The sequence below is a fragment of the Leptinotarsa decemlineata genome, unplaced genomic scaffold (assembly GCF_025532065.1).
Source record: "Leptinotarsa decemlineata unplaced genomic scaffold, Ldec_3_MD MMD2_tig00000133_RagTag_RagTag, whole genome shotgun sequence".
Lineage (NCBI taxonomy): Eukaryota > Metazoa > Arthropoda > Insecta > Coleoptera > Chrysomelidae > Leptinotarsa > Leptinotarsa decemlineata.
This window is the reverse complement of record NW_027412542.1, coordinates 3263949-3284724: the sequence shown is the minus strand read 5'-3', so window position 1 is coordinate 3284724 and position 20776 is coordinate 3263949. Positions and strand designations below refer to the sequence as shown.

Below are 20776 nucleotides of genomic sequence, written 5' to 3'. Positions count from 1 at the left end.
CTGGAACGCCAATTAATTTTTTTTGTTAATTTATGAATTGTATTTTGGAAGCGTTAACCATGATAAGTAAAACTCTAGGGATATTCTATTCGTTATTTCATATATTTTGAATCATAGTATAATCACATTAGACAATAGAAGTCCGAACTAATGAAATTCGATATAATATTTCTTGAATACTTAGCCAACTTTTGAATTGTTTTTGATGGAAATAATATCGTTGGAAGTTAAGCATCTGTAAGAAGCCGTAGATATATAGGTTATCATCTGAAGATGAGTGGCTGATTCCGCTCGAAACATATCTATCTATCGCTGAACCTCCTCCATTTCGATGACTACTAAATATACATGTATATATTGTGGAGACAATTCTGATTCTGATATAAGTTATAGGTACTCCAATCGATCATTTATGTGGAATATATATGTTCATGAAGAAAATTTTTCCAGAATCATCCATAATTTAAGTCATTTGGATTGATTTCAAGTTGTCATCTTTTTGCCAACCTTATTCTCCATAAGGTATTAGGGCATTACTTCACTATTGTTTTACTTGCAAGTAATCTCCCTGCAGCTCTATACACTTTTACCAGCGTCGTTCAATAAGTTTGATGCCATTTTTATATAATAAGAACTGTCTTGCTGCTTAAAATAGCCATCAACTTTCGACATCATTTCTTCGTTGTTGGAAAATCTTTGACAACTGAGCTATTTTTTCAAGTTCAGGAACAGAAAATGATCCGAGGGAGATAAATCTTGCAATAGGGTGCATGAGGTAGATATTCAAACTTCAATTCGTTGATTTTGGTTATTGCGATAATGGATTTGTAAGCTAGTGCATTGTCTTGATGAAACAACACTTTTTCTTAGTCAAATGCGGCCGTTTTTGCTTGATTTATCCACTCAAACTTTGCAATAAGTCCGCATAATACTCGCCGTTGACAGTTTTACCTTTTTTAAAGATAGTCAATGAAAATTATCCCACACGCATCCCAAATACATGACCTTGCCTGCAGATCAAACGGTCTTTGCCTTCTTTGGAGCCGGTTCTCTCTTTTGAGTACACTGTTTTGATTGTTCTTTTGTTTTGGGTGTACAGTGATGGGCCCATGTTTTATCCATAGTAATGAAACGTCTCAAGAATTCTGTTTTGTTACTGTGAAACTCAGCTAAACACTCAATTGAAACATCTTCACGACACTGTTTTTGCTCGAGTGTGAGCAAACGCGGCACACATCTTGTACACACAGCTTTTTCATGTCCAAATTTTCAGATATTATACGATGTACCGCACTTTTTGAAATGCCTACTAAGTCTGCTAGCTTACGCACTTTCAGTCAACGATCATTCAGTACCGCTTTGTGGATTTTCTTCATCGTTTCTAGAGTCGTCACCTCATTTGGTCGACCACTGCGATGCTCGTCTTGGCAGCTCATATGGCCTCGTTCAAACTCTGCTACCCAATATTTTACTGTTGTAAACGAAGGAGCAGACTTACCCAGAGTAGACTTCAGTCGAGCTATTATTCTATTTGGGCCGAGGCCTTTCAAATAATGACCAATTTCCTCTATTTTTACAAATTCACCGAAAACGTTCGTTATTGGTGACTGCCAAACAAATTCTAAACAACGTTGCATCTCCAAACTTGAAACATATGCTTTATTGATTGTGTGTAGTTTTATTAAGTAAACGATATAGTGTAACCTACCTTCAGCTTCCCTTCAATAACATAGTTAGGGACCTAATTAATTTCGTTATTCAAGAATCATTTCTGATTATATAAGAATCACAATAACTATATAATATAAACATAAAAATATAAATAATAATATACATAATGAATATTTCTTCACTTCACTTACTTCCTTCAAAAGCTTATGGTAATTCTTCTTCCATATTTTTTATTTCACTATCACTGTCGTCATTTAAATCAATAATGAATATATTTCCACCAATAATATGGAAGTGTCCAATCTCCATATAGTCTTTTTCAACTGAAATAACTTTTTTAATCTTTTCCTGCCAGTCTTCTTCATCAATATTAGATGCTTTTTCTTCAATTAGCTCTATCAAATTTTGGAAAATTATTTTTACCCCTGATGCTTTGTTTCAATTTTTCCCAAATCAACTAGATGGGATTGAAAACACAAAAATAGGGGGGAAGTCTCAGTATGGTGTGTCCATACTTTTCAGCAATACTCTCAAGGGCATACACTTTTTCAAATGTTTCTGTCTATAAAACTTCAAGTAGTTGGTTTTTGGTATATTGATCTTCAAAATACAAATTTTCATCCATTAAAAAATTTTCTATTTCATTTTTCTTCGGATTTTTATTCAGTACTTTGATGAGCTATCACGAATAATAGGAAGCGTTGTCAAGAACTCTTACACTATTCGCATCCAAATTTGGGATCAATGTGTTTTCAAATAATTCCTCGAAAATATTAGCTTCCATGTTCTTAAGATAGTCAACATTGCAGTCCTCAAGTTTTTTTCCACATAATTTCAAAGAATTCGGAACCCATCCTTTACTTTCCCCGCAATTAGTCGCGATCCTTTATGTTAGGCGTACACATTCTCGAACCATCAGTCCAGTGAGTGTCATACCAAGATCCGACAGACAAAATAGGAAATTTGCCTTTGTTATTGTCTATATTTAGTTATTGATTCTAAGTATTTGTATTCTTAAGTATTACACTATTTTTCTGCTTTCCATAACTGCTTGATGTTCATTTATCGTTTTAGATATAAATCCTAGTTTCTTTATCCAATTCTGAAGAGTTTTGTCACAGCAGCTCACGTTATGGCCGGAAGTATCCATATTCTTCCTTATGATTCCAGTTGTAGGAATGTCATTTGTAACAGTCGTATATTGTTTTTTTCAATGATTTTATTACATGAACATCTAAAGGTTTTGGTAATCCCGTATCACATCGCGTCTTGTGTTCAGAAGGTTTTTTTGACTATTTTACGTACAGTTGAGAAAGAAATTTCGGTCAAATCTGATGTTGCTTGTAATAGTTTCTCGAAACCAAACTTGAGCTGTAGATTCTTATATACATTGAAATATACTCTCTGTGTTTCAATATTCAAATGCAACCGAGTCTTATTCACTGGTATATATTTTTTGTATTGTTCATCATCGCTATTGGAATCATTACACTGGAAAAGTCTGCGTTGTTATCACACTCGTTATTACTATTAGTAGTTTTCCTAGAACGCGACATTTCAAACAGATACCAAAAATTTCAAAGGTAATTATAACTGCACCAATATCGAATTTCAACACTCAAATGGCGATCAGTTCCTGAACTGAACATTGAAGACACGACGGCGATAACCATCCCCGCATTCCCGATTTCCATTCGTCACCGTAACATGACTTCAAATTTAATTTTATGACCCTTCAGCAAATCATGAAACTCGGTAAGTAAAAATTATCCAAAACGAACCACCGATTCTTCAGTCCACGTGAACTATTTCACAGCCGGTTCATTTCTATGTATTGGTTTTGTTGGCCTTTGAGAATGCCGACAACTTTAAGTGTGCACAATACCGTTTACTTCGACTGTACTTTTCAATACAGTGATATCTAGGTCATGCTGGGCAGTTCTGGGACCAGCTTGGTATATTGCCTAATAAGATGTGTACAATAGCAATCCAAATGGGGAAGCTACTTTTGTATGGAAACACGTATTGGAAAGTAAGTCAACATTGTGAAAATGTACCAATTACACCAAGTACCGAGTCAGTGTATTCAAAATAGTTCAATATAAAGAATGAAATATATACTGTCAATTTTCACTTTTCTTCTCCGCCAAAAATATGAAGATTTTGGACTTAGATAAATGTCACAGTTTGACAGCACAATAATTTTTCATTAAAATGTCCAGCGAGAATATTGAACCGGTGGAAGAAAAGGAACAAGTAGAAGTAAATGAGAACCAAGAAGTTGATGGGAATATACATGGTGAAACTGATGTCGAACATATTGAATCTGCGGAAGCTTATACGAAAAAATCCGATAAAGACATCAAACAAGATGATTCGGCACAGCTAGAATCCGTACAACAAGAAGAAATCAGGAAGGAGCCCGAACCGGAGCGCTTACCAGCTCAACAGGATGCAGAACAAAAGTCAGTGGAGCTGAGAACCCCGAAGCATAGGAGTGGTGACCACTCCACACCCCAGCTAGCTGTCGCCAGTGAACCACTGATGTACGAAAAAAGTAAAGACAAATTCGGGATGCTTGCTAAGTCTGCACTGGGTAGCATAATCGATATACGACAGATGGGCATCTCGGGAGAAGTGACCGAAAAAAAAATGGTGCGATACGCCAACACTTACAAAATGGAAGCGGAAAATCCTTTCAATCCCGAAGAAGTGGATAAGATTTTGAGAAAAGTAATGGAAGAGGCTTTGGAAAATCTTACTTACGACGTTGAAAAATGTAACAAACAAGCGAAGTGGGCGTCAGCCTCCATCAGATACAGGGTAAAAAGAATGAATTTCGACAGATACAAGATAGTCTGTCTAGTCACCATAGGAGAGAAACATTCACAGGACATTCTGGCAACTTGTAAATTTTTGTGGGATGCTGAAAAAGACGGATATGCTGCATTTGCTCTAGAAAATACTTATGTTTTTGGATATGCCCAGTGTTTTGGATTGTATTATGAATAACTAAATAGGTATTTGATTCGATTTCTGTTTTAATTTTTACTTATCCCACTTTCATTCAAAACGTTTTTGGGTTGTTCTCCAAAAGGTATTTTACTATGATGTGCTAATCGAAATAGTTGGTTGGACCAAGTTTCAAATGTATTATAATGTAAGGTTATTTGTTTCACATATTAACTTCCTGCTGAAAACGAAATGGAAGGATATTTCAAAATAGAAATCAACTGATTCGCATTTTCTGTTCGAAAAAATCACAAAAGTGGGGCTATTTATGAATTGCATCACTATTGTAATATGAAATTCAACACAACCTATATTACATTTGATATTTCTGACAAAGTCCACATACATATTGTTCAAAAGTAGCACGCCCCACCGTAGTTCTTGTTCGAAAGTTTAACATAATGAAGACAAATAATTATATAATGTTATCAGTAAACTCTGCATTGAATGAAAAATAAATTCAGTTTGAACTTTTGAATCCCTTCATTGAAATTTGTTATTTCAGATTCTTCCAGTTTTTCTATTATTTTCAATTCAATTTTCAAATATGAAATAAAACTGGGAAAAAAGGTATTGGCTCTCTACTTCTCCATCTTTAAACAAAAAAGTGTGTGAATATTCCAAAGAAAAGAAGAAAGCAATAATTTCCAAATAAATTCTTCACAAAGTTGTGTAAGAATCCTGTGGAAAATATCTGATTCAATACTGTAACGGATGTTTAGAGTAAAAACTGAATAGGAAAAAGTGTTTTTGTATAATTCAATGTTCATATAGAATTAATTGTTTCGAAAGTACTTTTTTTCATGTAATTCAATGTTTATATAAAAATTGTTCCTTCGAAAGAGGTTTTTCTTTCAGTTTGTGTCTGAAAGTTACTTGTTTGGATTATCCAGACATCTTTGTGGAAAGTTTATTTTGAAATTCATTGCTTTCTTCCTTCTTTGGAAGATTTCCACACTTTTTTGTATAAATATGGATAAGTATAAGTATGGAGAAGTCAAAACCTATCTTTACTGGAAAAATGATTTCTACTTTCAAATAAAATTGTTATTATTTAAAAAGGTTGGAATGTTATATGCATTTATTGAATAGAACTGGCCGATACTTGATGAAAGTCCAGACTTAGACTCATTAATACAGATTATTGTATGATTTTCACTATAAAAGGTTTTACAAAAACCGCGACACGTGTTTCGCTATACAAAAGCTTTCTGAGTTATCTTATACAGAAAACAAACAAACTTTGAATATAGAATGAAGAAAATATTTTTTGTCTAATTTCTACTAAGTTTATTATGTGTAATTACCGGTTTTGGTTCATTAAACCATTTTGAAATTTGAATTTCTACAATATGAATAGGTCGTCAATCGAAGAAATGAATTTTGCATCACCTGTGACCAGTTTTAAAAAATTTTTTCAGAAAAACGAATGTTTGGTAAACAACATTTAATACTTGTGGACTTGTCTAAAAATTTGGTCATATAACGGATTCCGAAAAAACTTGTATTTCAGAAATTGAAAACACTTATTATAAACTTGGCTTTCCGATTCATATCAAAAGAGAAATGGCTTTAATTGATGAAAATTCATGTATACAAAATACAAGTCAATTTATACTTGAAAAATGAGAATCAAAACTCACTGTTTTCATACCACTTGTATTTGTAAGTAACTTTACTGCAGTTTCGTCTTATAAGGAAATTTTCAAACGAATGCAATAAAGTAACGTCAGTTATAAATACAAGAGGTATGAAAACGTAAGCAGTTTCAATTCTCATTCAATCTGCTACCACGTAGTAACAGCTTCATCCATCAATTTATCAATGTATACTTATTTATCAAAGTGACATCATTATTATTCTTCTCATACCATGCCTTAATTACAGTAGAAGAGATTATTTTATAATAATGCTTATATAACACCGCAGCGACTTTTTTAGGTTCAGTGGAAGAGCAATTAATAATGATTTATCGTTATAAAAATTGAATTTCACCTTTTGTTTCCAACTCATTCATATTTTTGTTCATACTGTTCATTAACTGTAGAACCGTATTAGTTGTAAACAATGAATACATTCATTATTATCATTATTATTATTATTATTATAAAAAAGTATAGTAAATGCTGATTTATTCAGTAATTACAGTTGACGCAATTGTTTTCAAAATCTTGAAAATCCTAACTGTAATTCCTATCCGTAACAATAACCTAATGGATATTTGAGCCAATCATCACTTCTATACTTTTTATGCCCAATGCAATCTTATGTGATTAAAGCATATTGTGTTCTACTGGAAATACTGGATACGCAGAGGCGATATTTGAAAAATAGCCTAGGCAATGCAATTTGTAGCCAAATTGAAAACCAGTGGAACACCGCATATCAACAAAAAACAAAGCCTTGTTTGAATCATGCGGCAGACGATTTAATTAGCGTCCTTTGAAGCTTACTGCGGATCGCCCCCGATTCAGGAGAGTTTAAAAGATATAGTCCTGGAGCCGAACAAAATTTCTCGAATCAAATTACCGAATTTTTTTTTAAACTGGTAGATAAAAAAACACAAAGTTCAAACAGAAACGAAATAGAGCTCTTATCAAGAAATAAGACTAGTTATCTTCGTCAGTCAAACTGATGACGCTAACGAGTAGCGAAAGGCGTCTTAAATAAATTTATTGATAATAATTATTATCATTATATTATATTATAAATACGGTTATATTTACAATATAAGAACATGAGCTTTCGTCTGTTACTGCGACAGATATCATCATTGGTATATGCCTTAACTCCTGGGATGAAAGCTATACCTTCAAGTTTCAGCAATGACTGACTGGCGAACTGCGTGTTTACTCGTATCTCGTATTTATATGAGGATGATGGTGGGGATGGCGATGTGGGTAATGCTGGGATGGTGATAGTGTTGGTTGGGTCACCGTACATAAGTAAACAGAAGTAAATTCACTCCCGTCGGTGTCTTTGATGTTTCGGGCCGAGATTTTATTTTTTGCTGGCATGTGACGGTGCAAGAGGGTGTCGGCTAAGAGCTGTTGTGCACTTCTGCACGGAGTTCGATCAAAAAATATGTGACCATGATCTGACTTCATCATTGCTACGAGGAGCTCCTAATAAATGTCTCATATGATTGTTTAGCCTATGATAAAAAATAAGACAAGGTGGTGAAATAAACGTATATTTTATGTAGTAAGATTATACAATTTCGGTCAAAAACTTATGCTAATATATTTTTAAGGTTTTTCAGAATGATGAGTTTTTGATTTTTTTTAACATTTGTTTTCAAATTTCTATTGGCAATTTCAAAGTATAATAAATTCTTACCCTTGTGAAAAGAGAAAATAAATAATCCAAAGGGAAATTATCACAATCAGTGGCACATAAATTGTTGAAATTATTAAGAAAAACTGTCTCTAGATGAATGATTCATTATAAAAATGAATGATACATTATAAGAAAAATGAATGAAATGAAATGAGGCATATATAAACTTCCAAACTGTTTGGCTACTGTATTACTATATGTCTTGAAATGACTGTATACCTACATTTATTTCATTCAGTGTCGTACTAGCCGCCGTGGCAAAATGTGTACATACTTCTCATGAATGTTTTCTTAAACATTTTCTCAAAAGATATCCAAAAACATAGCCCAAACTGTTGTCTTCTGGAGTGGCTAGAGTTCTATAATCATTTATCTCTACTCTCAAAGGTTTATAGGGATTTTTTGGAACTTCCACAAGAATCTTCATTCTATTTATGTCTGCATCTGTAATACTAGATAGAATCTCACTAGTATCTTCTAGACAGTTGGTTCCTTCTGCCTGTGTGAAATACTGAAGAGTAAATGTGTTTTTGAAAGCTCTGGTAATTTGAATAGGAGTTGTGTTTTTCCTTTTTTTGATATTACAGTTAATTTGCTAAGAAATTATAAAACAACGATAGAAATAAAAACAACAATAAAAATTAATTGGCGCTCCGGGGCGACTTCATTGATTCCAGTGGCGCATTTGCTTTTTCAGCTGCAGGAAAACCCGGAAAAACCTGCAGCACCACATCATCTGAAGATCTTGATCTGTCAATGACCTCTCTTTCATAAAACAAAATGTAGGGTGTCTCCAGAGGCTCCAATAGATTCAGTACATCGCCAGAACACTTCGTGACACGACTATCGTCAAACTTAAACAAGTAAGTTTCGCCTTTGACCAAGGCGTAATAATGACCAAATTCAACGCCAGAACCACAGAGAACAATGACTGCATGGATATTATAATAGTGGTCAGCTAAATTGAAATGTTCATCTATTTCAAACCTTTGAAAGAGTTTCTTGCTTCTGTCGGAGATTGAGTCTTATTTGAAGATCATCAGTGTTATAATTACATTGACTGGTGCCTCAGAAAATCAATTCGTTTTGATGTTCTAAAAAAAGGTTTGTTGAAATCTTTCACACCGTCAAATCTATTTGAATTTAAAATAGCAAACCCTTTATTCATTTTTTCAATGAATATAGCCGTTCCTATTGCTGCTGAGGGTATATGATTGAAACTGGCATAGGTATTCATCGCTGTAGCTTCCGAATGACTGAAAACTTCACTGGCTAATTTAACCTTCATCCTTTGAAAGTTAGTTGGAAATAAATGAGAATCAGTAAGTTTGGGTGCTAGTCTATATTGCTTTTCCTTATCCAAGTTGTAAAGTTGTTCAAGATGTCAAGATAACTTTTGTTCGTTGTATATTCATCAAATTTCAAAAAGTCATCGAAAAAATGGTTTCTGTCACATTTCAGCAGATGTAAAATATTTTTTTCTCATCAACAAAGAAATATGGCTGCTCTACAGTCACTTCAAGATCTTTTCTGGTGAGTTTATAAAAATTAGAACCTAAATGTGAAATGATACCCCTAACTCTCAATCCAATTTTTGATAATTGCCTAACAGCTTCAATCACAATACTTTTTATATCCAGTATGAATGTGGATAAATTGGTAAAAAAGTATGCAACAGGCTGTTTCCAGTTCAAATGTATGCCTTTTGCCATGACTACTAAGGCATTCGCAGAATTTCATTTGGTTTTGAATCGTTTTTCTGAAATATTTTTTTCTATATTATTGGGTTGGTTGTTGTAAATCAAAACTTCAATATAAAATACAGATTTCTTGGTTTTGGGTTGCCTAGTTTGCTAATTATGAAGTGTGTCAATCTAATGAAATTCTAATGTTTTTGTGACAAAATCTATTGATTTTGATGACAAAATCTAAGACATATTTGCTAGTTATAGTAGATTATCTGGAACATATAAATGGAAAGTAGGCTCCAAGAAAGGTTATTTGAATATACATTTGATACTTTGGTTTTGCAAATATTTCAGTGGAAGTAATTGTTTTCCTACAGATACAAATCAAAACTTGATGCGGTTCAACAATTATTTTCCTTTGTAGATTTCCAGTGGAACTGAAGGCATATGCTATTCGTAAAATTCAATTTCATCAAATTAAATTCATAATAAAAAGTCTGCATATTGATGACTTCACTATATATGGTCTATAACAATTTATTTTATGATTTTCGTTATATGTTCATAACTTCAATCTTACACAATAAATAATAGAAAAACATACCTTTTTTGTCAATTGTAAATCGAAAAAATGAATGCCGACATCACCCTGCAAATTACAGCAACCCTCAGATTGACATTTGCTCATTTTGAAACTAGACACAAACTTTTCACAAATACAAAAACACTACTTACAACGACTCACTCTGTAATAATATTCCATGCCTTAATTCGGCTCGCTTGGTAAACGCCTCAGATTCAGTCAGTTGCGCTGTAGTTCGGCCGCGCATAAAATTCGAGGTGGGGAATCTTGACCCAAATATGGCGGAGAGTGAACTTACTGGTGTTTACTTATATACTGTGGTAGGGTGTCCATGCGAATGCACACTCCTGATCGGGCCGCACTTTTGCTGGGCTGTTTTAATTGATCCACATTGTTGACATGTATGCTGCTGGTAGGATGTGGATCGGAGTTGTATTTTTTGCCTCCTGGAGTACTGGTAATCACATTCTGTTGATCTGTATACCTTTTCTGTTGAAATTGTAAGGATACTTATATATTTCAATGGACTCCCTAGAAAGGGCAGCAGTTTCTATTTTATTACGTGGTCTATTTCTGCAATTAGGGAATTATGCACTTGTACGAGGTGGTAGCTACACTTGTGTTCTTATATCCATGCCTCATTTCTGTCTTTGGTAGTTCCGATATAAACTGAGCCATGGAAACAGAGAATCCTGTAAATACCGGCGAATGTCAGATGCTCTTTTTTGTCCTTGGTCGATCCGATATCGTTGCGTTGTACATTAGTTGGTTCGAAAATGGTCCTATTGTTTGTCATTTAAACAGTTTTCCAATGAGATCCGTGACTTTATTTTTGTGAAGCAAATACTAAACCTACTACTGGCAGCTGGATCGTGATCGAAGTTGAACTATTTATTTTTTCTGTGAGCACAATGATTTCTAAAGCTTAGTTTAGATGGCGAAATTGTGGTTTAAAGATATGTGGCTCAGGAATTCTGATGGTTCGATCGACAAGGACTTTCAATATATGCAAAAAAATTGCAAAATTTTTACAACTCCATTTCGGTCATTATACATGTCGAGATTTTATCCCAAAGAGCGAGTCGGTTGGAGACAGCACTAATAACAGCTCGACATCGTAATATGCCATGAACCGTCAACAAGGGAGAGCCGTTTACACTCCTCGTGTGGAAATCCCCGCCCATCCTTTTGCATTTTGAGGAGGAGAGGTGGCTCCCCGGTACAGGAGACGTGAGAACTCTCGTCTCCCGAGACGTAGCGGCTCTTCTTATGAAAGCTCCATTGGACTCGGGGCATTTCGGGGCTAAGAGCCTTCCTTTCTTTCGGGATGGAGAGACGTGAAGCTCCCCGTGTGAATGGGCGCTAATAGTTCAGTTTTTATTTAAACGAAAGATGAAAATCAAATCTAAATGAAAAAGTTACTCTTATCACCGTGCGGACTAACGCTTACGTGATTTTTATTTTGGTATTTCAAATCGCATAATGGAGAACTTATTATACTAGAAAAGTAATTTCACACACATACCCATAAAACTTTTATAGCTGTTATGAGGAATGGAAATCGATATTTGGCGTACTTGTGGGAGGCAAACAAGATCAAAAGAAAAATCGTGTGTATTTTGGAAATATTAATTATAAGCTAGTGTGAAATTAATGGGGAATGGAAATAATAACAAAATTATTTATTTTTCTTCTAAGAATTCAAATTGAGAATTTGGCATGAACTGTTTTAGAAAATTCATTCGTACGTTACAAATTTCTCGTTAATTCGATATTTTATTTGTTTCCTGGCATCCCAGGCTATTGAGCTCATTTTGAGTTGGTGTTAATTACTTCTCACTAGATAATGATAATTGAACGATTCCATTAATTGAGATTAAGAATGTTTTTTAATGCCGTAGGCACGAGTTGTTTTGTATTTTGAGTTCCGTTAATATAAATCAATGACAATTATTTTTAGACCTTGTAGGACTCAGCTCGGCGGGCACGTTACATCTGTGATGAAAACGTTTTCGAAAATCAACTCTTTATTCGCATTGAAAAATATCTATATTTTCTGTTTAGTGAAATCGATTCAAAACAATTGCTAAGTTGACAATCCAGTGAGAATGGTTCAAACTCTTCCAAAAAATAACAACAAACCAGTCCTGTTGCATACTTTCCCACATATCTTAAATTTCACTTATGTAATAAGGGTTATACCTGAATGAATTCTCAATACTAATTGTTTTATATTGATGTGTTATTGTATTTTAATCCCCAATTGTTGTTTTGGCAATTCAAGGTGATATCTCCTTTGAACAGAATAATGAGGGAGATGACACTGGAAATAAATATCATGCATATATTTCAATCAAAAATCTGAAATTGGATGTTGCCGGTTTCTCATATGAAAACGTAATGTTTTCGATTCATTCAACATGAAATTGAAGACATAGCCCTGCCAGGTCTGTATTCAACTTGTGTCTTATGAGATTTCAATTATCAGGCAAACTGAATTCAGATTTTGTCAAAATTTTCCCCGGTTTTCATTCTTGAATTTTATACCAATCATTAGTTTTTGGTATCTGCTTGTTTGAATATTCCAAATTTTCCAACAACCTATATTCATTATTTTTGGCTGCAAATTTTGGTAATAATTGGTTAGCCAACCAAGGACCCAACCATTGGCCGGTCAGGTCACCGGACCTAATGCCTAAGGACTTTAAACCTCTTATTTTCAAATTGCCAATCAATTCTATGTACGAATTGGAAGCGGCAGTGATGCAAAGTTTTACTTTTCTCACTCCTATTGAAATGATTAATTCGGTAAACGTTCAGAAAAGGTGTCATCCATGTGTATAGCAGAAGGTGGTAAATATTTCGAACACCTTCTCTGAAGAAATATGTTTCATAATTTGTTCTTTATCATTATCATTTTCATTATTGAAGTTTCATTTATCAGTAGTAAATATAGTATAAATTGTTATCAGTTCAATTTTTCTCTTGAATGATCTCTTGGTGATCGAAACACGTGTCGAGGTGTTTAATTTGGTTCACTCTGATGTACATTTTCATGTATTCTCCAAGTTTTATTTTTCTCCATATTCATTAATCATTGTGATAATATTCTTCCAACATGTTATATTCATCAAAATGAAACATCACATTCATGATCAAAATTGGGAATGGCATGTAATTATAAATAATGTTTAATACACTGATTCATCATCTGTGAAGCCAAAAGCATGCAATATCAATTATCAGAATTATTCGACAAATAAAATCAAAGCACCATAAGATTATTGAAAAAACTACACCTATTAATTATTATCACCTACTTCAACTTCTTTAAATCATGGATGAAAGCAGTATGTAAAGACAGACATCCTTAACTCAATAAGCCGTTTTTAGACATAATGGTGAAGAAGATCGACAAGTTTGAAACATCTGTGTACCGAAAATCAACACATTTGGGACAATATCTGAATCGAAAATCCAACCACCACCAATCAACCAAGAGAGGTATTGTCGAAAACCTAATAGACTTTCTAACACGAAAAAAAGGATGGACAAGGATGAAATAGGTCATATCAAAAGAGATCTTCAGCAGAATAGCTACTCGAAAAAGTTGGTGGAACCGGCATTGGGTAAAGCTCGAAAGGTAGAGAAATCTTCAAAACCATTATTTCTATCCTTTCCTCACGCCAGAGAATGTCGAAGAGGATAAGAATAATTTCAAAGCAGTCTCGCAAAAACCAATCCACCAAAGGCAGACAACGACTGCAAGAATTGCATTTAGCAAATAACAGCGACTGTGGCAGTGAAACCAAGAGCCGTTGTGAGTTCGCATTGACAAGCACAAGAAAAATAACCAGTGAGGAGTAACCAACAAATCGGAATTGCGGAGCATGATTAGACATAAAATGGAATCAGTTCGAAACTGCAAGAATACTGTTCAAAAAAGCTGGCCACATTTTGAACAAATACGCATATAGCCAGGTTCATGTGGAAACCACTAGCCAAACGGTGAAAAGGTTTGCGTTCTCGTGAAACCGATAGGAAGAAGGACAGAAATGAAAACTCCCAAAGAGCTGTAACTAGTTTTGAATATTATGAATATGCCAGTTATTACATCGTGAAGTTAATTGGTTTGAAATCTTTTCCTATGTTTTTCTCATTTTTTATTGTTGTTAAACCATTTATTTATCGTGCTAGAAATCACACGTTAAACGGTAAGACCTCGTTAATCCTTAGCCCGCACAAGTTTCGATTTCTGAGAGTTTTCGTTCGTAGGTGGGCGACAGCTGGTTAACGAAAAAACAGATTTCAGCAGATAAATTCATTTTAATTCTAGGACACAATTATTTGTTTACTGTTCAAACCAGTGTACATTTTTGAATCATTGCTTATTAACTTTTTCAATTTTTTTTTTCATCGATATGTATAGCAGTGAGGATGACAGTGTTCCATATAAGTAAAATATCACTTCTTTCATCAGTTATATTGTGTAGGAATGCTGTGAATGATATCTATTTTATTAAGAATGTTTGCAATACAAACGAAATATAAAAGAGTTTTTCCGTATGATTCAGCGTTCATGTGAAAGTATCTGTTGCGAAAGTTTTTTTTTTGTGTAATCCAATGTTTATATGAAAATAGCTGTTTCAGAAGGGGTCTTTCTTCCAGTTTGTGTCTGAAAATTACTTCTTTGCATGATCTACACATATTTGTATAGAGTTAATTTATGAAATTGATTGTTTCCTTCCTTCCTCTGGAATATTCCCACATGGTTTGTATCAAGATGGAGAAGTAGAAGGCCAAAAACTTTCTTTCCCAAAAATTAATATCTCCTAAAAATATACCGTTTCAATTTAAACCGATAACCGATATGTTGTAGTTACATACCTCTATCTACATCATTTAATGATAATCTCATATGTACCTCAACCAAATACTCTGTCACTAGCAAAGTACCACACTCTCATTTAATTTCTGTCAAATAATATAACATTCCAAGTGAATCCATTTGTATACTTCAAAATCAAATTTTCAAATTCGTGAAAATAATCATAAAACCACATATTTATGAGTCTAAACATCAGATCTTGACGTTGAGAGTAAAAGTCACCTTATTGAAATTTATTAATCCAGATCAGTTGAGAAATAGGTATTTTTTTATAAAAATAATTTCATTGCCACTCCTTTCATCGTACATTTAAGATATGACCACTTAGCAAACATCAGGTGATTCTTCTTTCCAAATCATTAATTTCTACTGAAAAAATACCAGAAAATTGTGACAAAAATAATGATGATATATATGTGATATTTTTCATGAGTAGAAATGGTAATTACGATATTCAAATCACCTCGTGTCTATTTCTTTTGAACGTCAATGACTAATTTGCAATATCAATGGTGTTTATAAGCACAAGCACTCCTTCTAATGTGGGAATTGGTAATTACTTAATTACATGTCCATTCAATGAGTTTATCAGAGTTTTCTTAAACGAGTTTCAAAAAATCAATTGGTTGTCACCCAAACTCGTAAAATTATCATTTGATCAGTAGGAAAGTAAAAAGAACTTCATATGATTCAAATTGTTATTACATATAGCACAAATTGTTATCAGTGTTTTACATGTCAATTCAATGAAAGGGTTGAATTTTGGGAAAGAATGGTTTTGGATTTCTACTTCTCCGTTTTTATACAAAAAAATGCCCCTCTCAAAGTAAAATTTTCTTTTGTGATGTTTGAAAATTTCTTATTAGTTTTCACCCTTACTTATTTGTGATGCACTGTTTGGAAGCTTTGGTGTAGTAAGGAATATTACTGGAGCTTTTTCTCCAACACCAAATCGTAATTTTTAACACCTCGACACGTGTTTCGATCACCAAGTGATGATCTTCAAGAGGAAGATTAAACTTCCTCTTGAAGATGATCACTTGGTGATCGAAACACGTGTCGAGGTATTAAAAATAACGATTTGGTGTTGGGGAAAAAACTTCAGTAATATTCACCCATACCTATGTAAAATAACTATTAATCACTACTTAGGTAGAAGATCATATGATCCAAAATGTTATTATCATAAAGCACAAATCAAGTAGAATTCAGTCGGTATGAAAACGGTTGAAAAAGCTATTGTACCTCGAAACACGTGTTGCGCTAAACTGTTCACAAAACTGTAACACGTGTTTTAATATACGTAGCTTCTTCAGTTTTGTTGAATATATTATCATATTGTATAATAGGAATTGATTAGACAAATTGTATGCCTATTGCTTGTAAATAAAATACATTGTCTACTAAAACAGTATTTAGTCACAGATGTTTTGGTTCTCGAGTATCCCACCGAAAAGCTATTTTTTGATTGAAGTGGGGAAATTGGAGAAAATCCAAATGACTCGTTTGAGAACGAACATGATGTATCATCGCGGTAAGAATACACAAAAACCATTTTTCAGGTAAGGTCGTTGGAGCATAAATGCAATAATTTGATTTTGGACCAGTCGCCAACTGACGAGATTTTTCATTAAAATACAGAGGCGTTTCTTACGTACCGGCTGATAAAAGTGTGATACATTGATTCGTTTTGCTCGGATGTCGTGTTTTTCGTAGATATGGAATTTTTCCTGGCTCTCTGAGTTCTCGAATGGATTTTAAAAATTTTGTAGGAAAATAATTACATAATTTCACAAACCTACAGAGTCAAGAGTGAAATTTAATTATTTCTACGAATTTACCTGCTCAATTCATAGTTTCAACTCGATAATTGGGAGAAAAATATATGAAGTGAATAATTCAATATTCGGGGTTCGAATATAATTGCGTTAATAGTAAAATATAGAAGGTATCCCAAAAAGGGGAATAGAGGAGGTTATTAACGCCAAAGATAATCATATCCGTGTTTGACTATTTATGTTTCCTGATTTTCTGTTATAAATGTCAATATTTGATGATGATATTCATCGTCTCACGATCAAAGTGAAAAAAAGTTAGAACTCTAGTCGATAGATCTTATTGAACCTACCGTTGCGCTTGATATTTCTAGGGTCTTTGCCCGTGTGTGGCATGAGGTTTTGCTGGCCAAACTTCAATGCTATGGCTTATCGAATCATTTTTGTGTATGGCTCTTCAGCTTCCTGCAAATGGCCGTCGATGGATATCTCTCGAAAAATTTCAACATCAACGCTGGTGTTCCCCAGGGATCCATACTGTCAACAGCCCCCATTTTATTGTATATCAACGACTCATTGTAAAAAACAAAAAATACAATATATTGCTTTGCTGGCAATAGTACACTTGTCTCGACATTCTATTTGGATTCCAGAACATCGGCCTATAGATACTTTCACCAGGTGTTCAATTGACTGTGGCTGCTCATCGTTTTGGGGTTCATCTCAGTACACCTATATCTTCACGGTTCAAGAACTCTCTCATTTGGAGAACAACGTTTATGGGGAATAAACTTCCTGATAACGTTTTTCCAAATGGATTTAACCTCCAGCGGTTCAAATCCAATGTGAATCACTACTTTCGCACAGGCACCGCTCTAAGAGCGCCTCAAGGATTTTCCTGTAGTACTTGTGTTTTGTCCTTGAAAAAACCGTCAGACGGAACCGCCAAAGGACCAAAGACTTTGCGTTGTTTGTATGGGAGTCAAATGTTGACCCGAACACCATTGTAAAAACTTCGACTTTCTAAGTGGAAGCGTCATCCACCTCATTTAAAAATGGTGGAAATAAAAGGTCTTTCATTTCCCTGTCTCCAAATATTTTTATATTTTGAAAATCAGTTAGCTTGTTCAAAATATATGAGGCTTCAAATTCCAACGATAAGTTTTCATAAAAATGCAAGAGTCAAGTCGATGAAATGAAAACCTAATCCGTTATTCTAAAAGTAAAAAGTGAATTTTTTCGAAACGAGTTGCAGTTTTTGCCATTCAGCGAGTATCAGATCTAGTGACCCAACCGAAGAAACTATAAATACGGAGTATTTAGAAACAAATTTGAAGGTATTTTCTGTAATAGCAACTAGACCAGAGAATGAAAAAAGATTACAAGAAGCAATCAGTGGTGATCTTGAACTCCAAAAAGTTATGTATTATGTCTTGAACGGGTGGCCAAAACACAAATTTAATGTTCAGTGTGAAATAAAAAAGTAGTGGAATATCAAAGATGATATCTTTTCAAACAAATATGTGCTTTTTTATAAAAAGCGGCTTATCATTCCACGTAGCCTCATACAAGAGTTTTTGAACTTGATGCATCAATCTCATCAGGGTGTAGTTGCCTGTAAAAAACGAGCGGAGGAGGCCATTAATTACCCTGGCTGGTCTAGAGATATTGAAAAGCTTGTTGTTCTTGTCCATTATGTCAATCATATATTAAATCTAACCCTAGATAACCTTTAATGCCACACGATATTCCTAGCCTCCCATGGCAAAAAATTGGCATAGATTTCAAATCTATTGGTACCCAAGATTTTCTTGTCGCCATAGATTACTTCAGCAAATTTACTGTTGTACATTAAATAACTAATAAAACAGGAGAAACCGTGATTTCCACTTTGAAGAATATATTCTCAGCAAACGGACCACCTCTAGAAATGTTTTCAGACTGTGGACCTCCTTTCACATCCTATGAATTTCAACAATTTGGTAGAAATTATGACATCATATTGTCAACATCTAGTCCATACTACCCAAAATCTCACGGAATGGTTGAAAGAGCCATCCAAACTGTCAACAGCTTACTTACTAAAACCATTCAAATTGGAGGGGATCCATTTTTGTCGATTCTCAATTATAAACCACGTCAAAACAATATTTACCTGCTCCTTGTGATCTTCTCCTTGGACGTAAACTAAGAACAACATTGCCAGTAAGCCAACAAGTTCTTGCGCCAAGAGAGAAACTAAAGTGTCTTCAAGAAAACCAAAAGAGTTACTATGATGTTGGCACCAAAAAACTCAAAGATTTTCAGTACAATCAGCCAGTATTAGTTCAAGAAAAATGTCGGAAATGGAAACCGGGAACTATTTTGAATAAAACGGGCCCCAATGGGCAGCAATGCGAATAACTGTCGCACACTTTTGGGTGCGTATCAAAAGGTCGCCGACGAAACGTCATATTCAAATAATTGGTCACTCGACAAAACGTCTCAAAAAAATATATGGAACAATTGCATGCAACCTTATTTCGTCGGAGAGTTTTTTTTGCCGACGATCATTTTAAACGCGCCCAATTGTACGTGACCAATTGTTTGGCAATCTTTTTTTAAGAGACGATGAGTACCAAAAGAACTAGATAGGCAATGTTATATTTCTATTGCCATAGTTTCCAACAAGCGGTGGTGGTTAGTCAACTTTTCACCCTATACCAACTACGAATATAAAGATCCATTTGAAATCTACCTACGATGGTGTTCACAGTCACCTGGTTATGACAGTAACTGAAAAATTATAATAAACTCCCGCCTCCGATAAAAACCGAATGCCAGGTAATAAAGTCAACACTCTCCCGAAGAGATATCGTGTTAATCTGGTTGTATCTACCCATTTATTTCACAGGAAAATGGCATTTCGTGACTTCTGTGTTATTAAATTTCATTTCTCATGAAGTGTATTCTTGAGGATAAGTGTCTATAACAAATCTAAAATTTCATAATAGAAAGAAAGGTCCAAGAGCGTTCTTTCATTTTTTGCTGAAAGGATATTGTTTGATCAGGGTGAGTTAACTTTCACAGCCGAAGACTCAACATTTGGATCTCTAGTTTCATTTCATCGGTAGTGAAAGTTTTTTATGGATAAAACACAAGCACTACAGAAACATCCTCAAGGCGCTCTCAGAACGGTGCCTGTGCGAAAGTAGCGATTCACATCGCTCCCATTGAAAGAGTTCTTAAACAGTGAAGGTCAAGGTGTACTGAGTTGAACCTCAAAACGATGAGCAGCCACAGTCCGTCGCGTATTTCCGATATGTACCGCTCTTGATGGAATCAAATATGCCAAGTCACTTGAACACTTCCCGTGAAAGTATCTGTAGAACAGAAACAAATCTCCAACCTCTCTTCGATGTTCCAAGCTATCAAGGTTGCACATGATGTTCGCGTCTCCAATCAGGCAGATCTGGGTGGAATTCAGCAACTTCAGGGTATGTTTGGGGGCAGAGCTCCATTCATGAGAACAATATTCCAAAGAAGGTCTGATTTGAGCTTTATAAAGCATCAAAAGTTGCTGAGATGTGTATATTTGTGTGGTTCAGAATAGTGTTTCAAGCTTTTGAGCAGTAGCCTTCGCAATTCAAGCAACATGATTGTGCCAAGACATATTGGTGTCCATTTCAACCTCCAACAAACTTATCGCAGCAGAGAGCAGAATTTCCTGACCTGACATTATTATATCCGGTTTGGAAACATTTATCTTCTTGAAGAAAACCGATGCCTAGATTTTTGCGGCATGCCTAGGTTTTTGCGGCAATTCGAAATCACTTTTAGA

The 20776-nt window shown here is 34.5% G+C and overlaps 2 protein-coding genes across 5 annotated transcripts in view; one reads left to right on the top strand and one right to left on the bottom strand.

Moving 5' to 3' along the window:
- Nucleotides 1–20776, bottom strand: part of Pkcdelta (Protein kinase C delta) — a 143470-nt gene that overhangs the window by 79336 nt on the left and 43358 nt on the right. The gene's annotated exons all lie outside the window — the stretch shown is intronic.
- LOC111509152 (dynein light chain Tctex-type 5-B) lies at nt 3827–4704 on the top strand. The gene has a single exon (XM_023164841.2). It carries the CDS (start codon nt 3886–3888, stop codon nt 4681–4683), a length of 798 nt encoding a protein of 265 aa, XP_023020609.2. The 5' UTR covers nt 3827–3885; the 3' UTR covers nt 4684–4704.

Excerpts from the sequence above, each read along its gene's own strand:
- LOC111509152 (XM_023164841.2), top strand. The coding sequence starts at position 3,886 with ATGTCCAGCGAGAATATTGAACCGGTGGAAGAAAAGGAACAAGTAGAA.